General features: G+C 39.6%; 1 protein-coding gene across 1 annotated transcript; it reads left to right on the top strand.

The window, feature by feature from the left end:
* Window positions 1-259: 259 nt before the first annotated feature.
* Window positions 260-5,140, top strand: Tsp_12534 (hypothetical protein; the record flags this gene model as incomplete). The annotated part of the gene is made up of 10 exons (XM_003367225.1): window positions 260-314; window positions 457-638; window positions 729-1,407; window positions 2,225-2,436; window positions 2,549-2,742; window positions 2,946-3,013; window positions 3,061-3,164; window positions 3,223-3,455; window positions 3,696-4,081; window positions 4,886-5,140. Coding segments are annotated over exons 1-10 (2,368 nt in total), but the record flags the coding sequence as incomplete, so codon positions are not given.
* Between the last annotated feature and the right edge of the window lie 319 nt (window positions 5,141-5,459).

The raw sequence follows: 5,459 nt of genomic DNA, 5'->3' as shown, positions 1-5,459 counted from the left end.
GTGAAATCGAAGTAAGCTTGTGCAGCTAACCTATATATACATATATACATGTGGATAATATATGAGCGTGTGTACACACACTGTTTCAGAAACTTTGCACGGAACTGGCAGTATTGCGGAACGAACGAACGAACGTTGAAACATGTCTCGAAGCAGAACGTACAGTAGATCTGTGGGAAAATGACTGGGGTACAAATTGGGAATTGTATTTTCGATCTCATCTGTTCTGCTTTCTTTTGCAGGAGATACTGAAGAATGGATGAATAAAAATGATCAGTTATCGAAACAACGAAGCATCAGTAGTAGTACGCCAGGTAAAAGAAAGCAATTTGTTTAAATATGAATTGGGGAAACATTATTATTATTTGTGGTAGTAGTAAGTGGTTGTAGTAGCAACAGTAATTAGTAGTAATAGTAGTAGTAGTAGTAGTAATAGCAGTATATTCTGTTGTTCAGAGCGGTGCCCAGTCGAACAATTGGCCAAGCAATCAGAGGAGGAGAGTGTTGGTAGTGTTAATGAAAGTGATGAAAGGGAGAAGCACTGGCGAGTGGAAATAAGCCGTTTGCAAGAAGAACGTGATCAAGCATTGGAAGAACTCTACGCAGAGCATCAGGAAGCGATGGCTCAAGTGCTTATGGTGAATACTGTTTCTGATTTTTGTTTTGTTTGAAAAATGAGTAAAATATTTCATCATTCATTATTATTATTATTACTTGTTGCCGTTCAGGCGAAAGAATCACTGGCGAAAATTTGCGACGAGTACCGTGATCAAAATCAGGTAATAAGCGACGAGCTTGGAAAACTGAAAGCTGAACAGCAATCACTAGTGGAAGAGAATAAAAGCCTTCAAATGACGGTGGATAATTTGAAAAATCGCCTTCAAACGGAGTCGAAAGAGAAGACCAGCTTATTCGATATCAACGAACAGCTCGAAGAGCACATGCGCATTTTGAAGATGCAATTAACCGAGTTGCAGGGGAAACATGAACGCTGTGCCGAAGAGAATGAAAATGCCAAACTGATGCTCGAAAATCTGACCGTCGAATTCGAGCAAATGAAACAAGCTTGGACCGAAGAACAACAAAAACACGCCCAACAAACTGCAACTAACGCCCAGTATAATAATACTATAGTCGAGATGCGGGCGACTATTGAACAGTTGCAGTGTATGAATTCGACGTGCTTTGACAAATTGCAAGAAATAATGATCGACAACGGCTCGAAAGCAGATATCGCTGAGCTGACGTTGGAACGACTGGCTGATCTGGTGAAGCAAAATCAAAATTCCCTGCTGCAGCGTTTGCACGAACGTGATGAACAGTTTTCGGTGGTAATCCAACAACTGCAACAAGCCGAACAGGAAAAGCTCGAAAAGGAAGCTTCGACGAACAGTGCTGTTAGCTTTGGTGGGCTTGTGAAAATTTTCTGCTCAGTCGAAGATGAGAGCCAGTCACGCCGGACTGCACATCATGGACAAACTTATCGCACGGTATCGTTATTTCATTGGCAAAGAAACTGCAGATGCAATACAATCGCTGTCGAACAATAATTATCCCAATTAATAAATAATAATTACTTCTGCAGTATTCGCCAATTCATTTAGAAAGAATATTGCCAAAATTATAAAAGAATTAATTTATTTATTGTTTGCGATGTCGAACAAACGAAAGGAGATGTTTTATGTCATTCTGCCGTGCATGCTCGACGTTGCAAATCAAACAATATCAGTTGGTCATTTCGACTTCAAAAAATGAGCAAAAATGAACAAATCCAAGAATCACAAGAACAATTGATACAATCAACTGCAGTATCGCAGGAAGTGGAAGCGGAAACTGTTCCTATTGTGAAGTTTTCGGATTAAATTTGTTGCAAACTGAAGAATATTCGAAACAAAGGTTGGTAGAAGACATTGCCAAGCGGAAATATTGCTGCACTGGGCACAGCAAGATGATCGAGAAATGAGACAATATTCAGTCCGCACAATTGCAAAATGTTTCCAAAATGGAATTGAACAATTTGCAAAATGACAGGCGATGCAACTGGCCGAAGAAAATGCACAACCTGAGAAAACCAACTGTCAGACAATCAGTGCATCGACCGTTGCATCTACGGAACAGCTTAAGCAGCTAATGTTCGACTCTTGAAGCGGAAACAACAAGAACTGATCCCTGTTGATTAATCAAAAAGCACGAAGAAAGTGTACATTATCATCAAGAATTGCAGAATGCTATGGGCAGCTTTCGAAGCATGGAAAGAGCAACAAGCNGCAACAGCAAGCGTTGAACAGAAATGAAGAAGAATCGGCAACAGTAAAACGGTTCAATCAACAATTAGCAGAAAAGGATGCCACAATTGAAAGATTAACCAAAAATGTTGACGAACAGCTCAATATGGCCATACAAGCGAAAGATCGTGCAACTGCAGAGCTGGCGGCTGTAAGGTTGCACAGTGAACATTTACAAGAACAAGTAAAATTGTGTTTATTTACTTGTTTGTTTGTTAGTCTGTTATCTATCATTTTTGGTAATTCTACTTTTTTGTTTTAAGGTGACATTTTTGGAAGAGACAAAACGACGTTCGTTTTCAGAAGTGGAAAGGTTGAAATCGCATTTAGTTGAACTTGAGCAAACTTACAGTGAAGAAGCTTATCGAGCGGAAGATCGAGAAACAGATTTGAGAAAACGACTACAAGAATTGGAAAACCAACTGAACAATACTTTACAAGAAGCACAGCAAAAGAGGTAAGCATTGTGCTACATAACAAATATTTTGTTTGCCTCTTCTCATCCTCCTTTTTCATGAACACATAACTGTATTAATTGTAATTATTATATATATTTTTTTTCAGCTCTGATTTTGAAAAGGAAATTGAAGAACTACGTTCAATGCAGAATGTAATGTCAGCAGAATTGAACGCAGCTAATGGTCAAATAAATATTTTAAGCTCAGAATTGGAAAATTCTCAAAAATCAGTCTATTCACTGCAGAATGTTTTAGAAGCTTTCCAGAAAGGTAGAAAAAGAATATTGGTTTTTTAGTTATGAATCTTGTTGCTATAGACCGTGAATCGTCGCTGAATCAACAGTCTGAAGCAAGCCGGGTTGAGATAGAGTATTTGAAAGCACAAATTGATAATGCACAAGCTGCTAATCAGGCTTTACAAGTTTGCATGATGATTTACAAACAAATATATTATTCTCATTATTATCTGTTCATTTGAGGAGAAAGTCCAACAGTATGAAGGAACGATTCAAATGGTCTCTGAATTGCAATCTGCCCTTTGCGCTAAAGAGAATTCGCTCAGTGATCTTCAAACTCAACGTAAGCAATGCTCTAATGAAGATTATCACCCACAATTATTCCTTATTCTAGTTCGAGAAAGGGATCGTCGACTGTTGAACATGGAAAAAGAATTGCACCAATTGCAGCATGTCCGCGATGGAAAAATTGACAAGTACGTTTATATTTTAGTGTATACAAATGTGAGAAAGTAATCTTTGTCTAAAGTTCAATAAATAATTAATTTGTTAACTGATTTGATTTATATCGCTTTCACGTCACACTGTTATTTACTGTCTGGTCAACGTTTTCTTCATAGGGATGTGCTGAAAAATTTGTTCCTTGGATATCTGACAGCGCCGGTGAATAAGAAAGCCGAAGTGGCGCATCTGATTGGTTCGGTTCTCAGTTTCAGTGCAGATGAGTTTGAAAAAATGGAAAATTCAGTAGGTGGAGGTGGTGCAACAGGATGGCTACAGTTGCTACGACTGGGCGGTACGGGTTCCGATGTGAAAACTTCGACCAGCCAATCGTTGGCGGCGGAATTTGTGAAATTTTTGCAAATGGAAAGTAGCCCCAAAGAACAACTTGACGATCAGCTAATCACCGCCGCTGGCGACAACCGGAAACAGTCGACGACCAACGTATCACATGCGGTCAAAGATGACGACAGTGGCGGTAATCGTGACAACAGCAGTGGTACAACTCCTTTCTTTTTACTGTCCGGCTCAGCACGTTCCCAGCCGGCATCGTCCATTCCGATCACGTTGGATTTGCCCACTTTGCCAACCGCTTACGAAGGTGAGAATATCCCTCCAACAACAACAAGCGCCCAACCGACAACTTGGCCTGGACACGAACAAGTGAAACCTACCGGCGGCGGTGGTATGTCATCGTCGTCGACAAGTTTTCTTCGTCGACTGCTAGATTCAGATGAGCAGTGAACAAAATGGATAGGAGAACACGGCAAACTGTACCAGCTGAACAACAGGATACTTTTTTGCCCTTTTGCTTCCAACACTGCTGCTGTTTGTTCTATATATATGTATATATGTGTAATTGTTGTTATCTCGAAATGGCAGTGCACAAAGCCTCGACGAAAATGAAAAGACAGATCGCAACAGAGATCACAAGATTGTTGTACTTTTGTTTTTTGTTTTCTTCTTTTTTAATAATCCTTTGCTTCAATTTCGGTCATCTGGAAATGTGATTGGAAATTATAATATAATAAAGTTCTCCTCTGAACGGTGAAACAAAAATAGACTCTCTTCTGTAGACTAAAACTTCGTGAGACATTTTCTCAATATTGTCAAACGTTTGCTCAGCCAACGGTGCTTAAATAGCGGATAGCCGGCCCGTCTCAGCTGACCGTTTTGTGGAGAAAAGGTCAACAGCAAGTCAACACAAATCAACTGCCACAAGTTCATTCGCATATAATAAATATACAGTGGGACTGATATTCGACAAAGCGAACCCAGACACAGACAAACTGAACAACAATGCTGTATACAGTGACGACAGTGCGCTTGAATTTGCTCAATTTAACTTTGATCTTCATACTACCAGGGATCATTTTCTCCCTTTCCATCTATCTGCAAAATGCAGGCCGAAATTCACAACACGAAGTGGATCAAAATGATAGTGCAGATGATGAAAATCAATCGAATCGACGAATAATTCGCTTCAACGTGCTCGATCCGAAAATACGAGATTTAGAGTTGGAATTCAACACACAAAGCACAGCCGATCTTATTCAACTACCAACTACAGACATTAGAACTACCGACAGTTTGGTCCCGTTTCCCAATTATTCGACATCGATTCAACAAGCCAATCATCCAAACGAATCTTATTCATCAGGTAAAAGAAACATTACAGAAACGTCGTCAAATGAAATCAATTCCTAACTGTTGTTGATCACACTTTACCATGATTATCAGCTGCTATTGCACTTGTGGTCGAATAAATTCAGCCCAACCAACGTTATCACATATTTAGAGAATTTGGACATGATCTGCAAAATGCCTCATGAAATTGGTACAGGAACATTTCGCATACCACGTTGGTATTACACGATATAACGGGACGATGTGAATCATTCTACTATTCCGGTCAAGAAGCAATGAGACATCTTGGTCACGTTTTGAAACATGCCAATGTTATGTGAGGGTAAAAAGTT

Source organism: Trichinella spiralis, assembly GCF_000181795.1.
Source record: "Trichinella spiralis strain ISS 195 chromosome Unknown Scfld4624, whole genome shotgun sequence".
Taxonomy (NCBI): domain Eukaryota; kingdom Metazoa; phylum Nematoda; class Enoplea; order Trichinellida; family Trichinellidae; genus Trichinella; species Trichinella spiralis.
The sequence above is the reverse complement of the archived record's forward strand: the minus strand, read 5'-3'. Positions and strand labels throughout refer to the sequence as shown.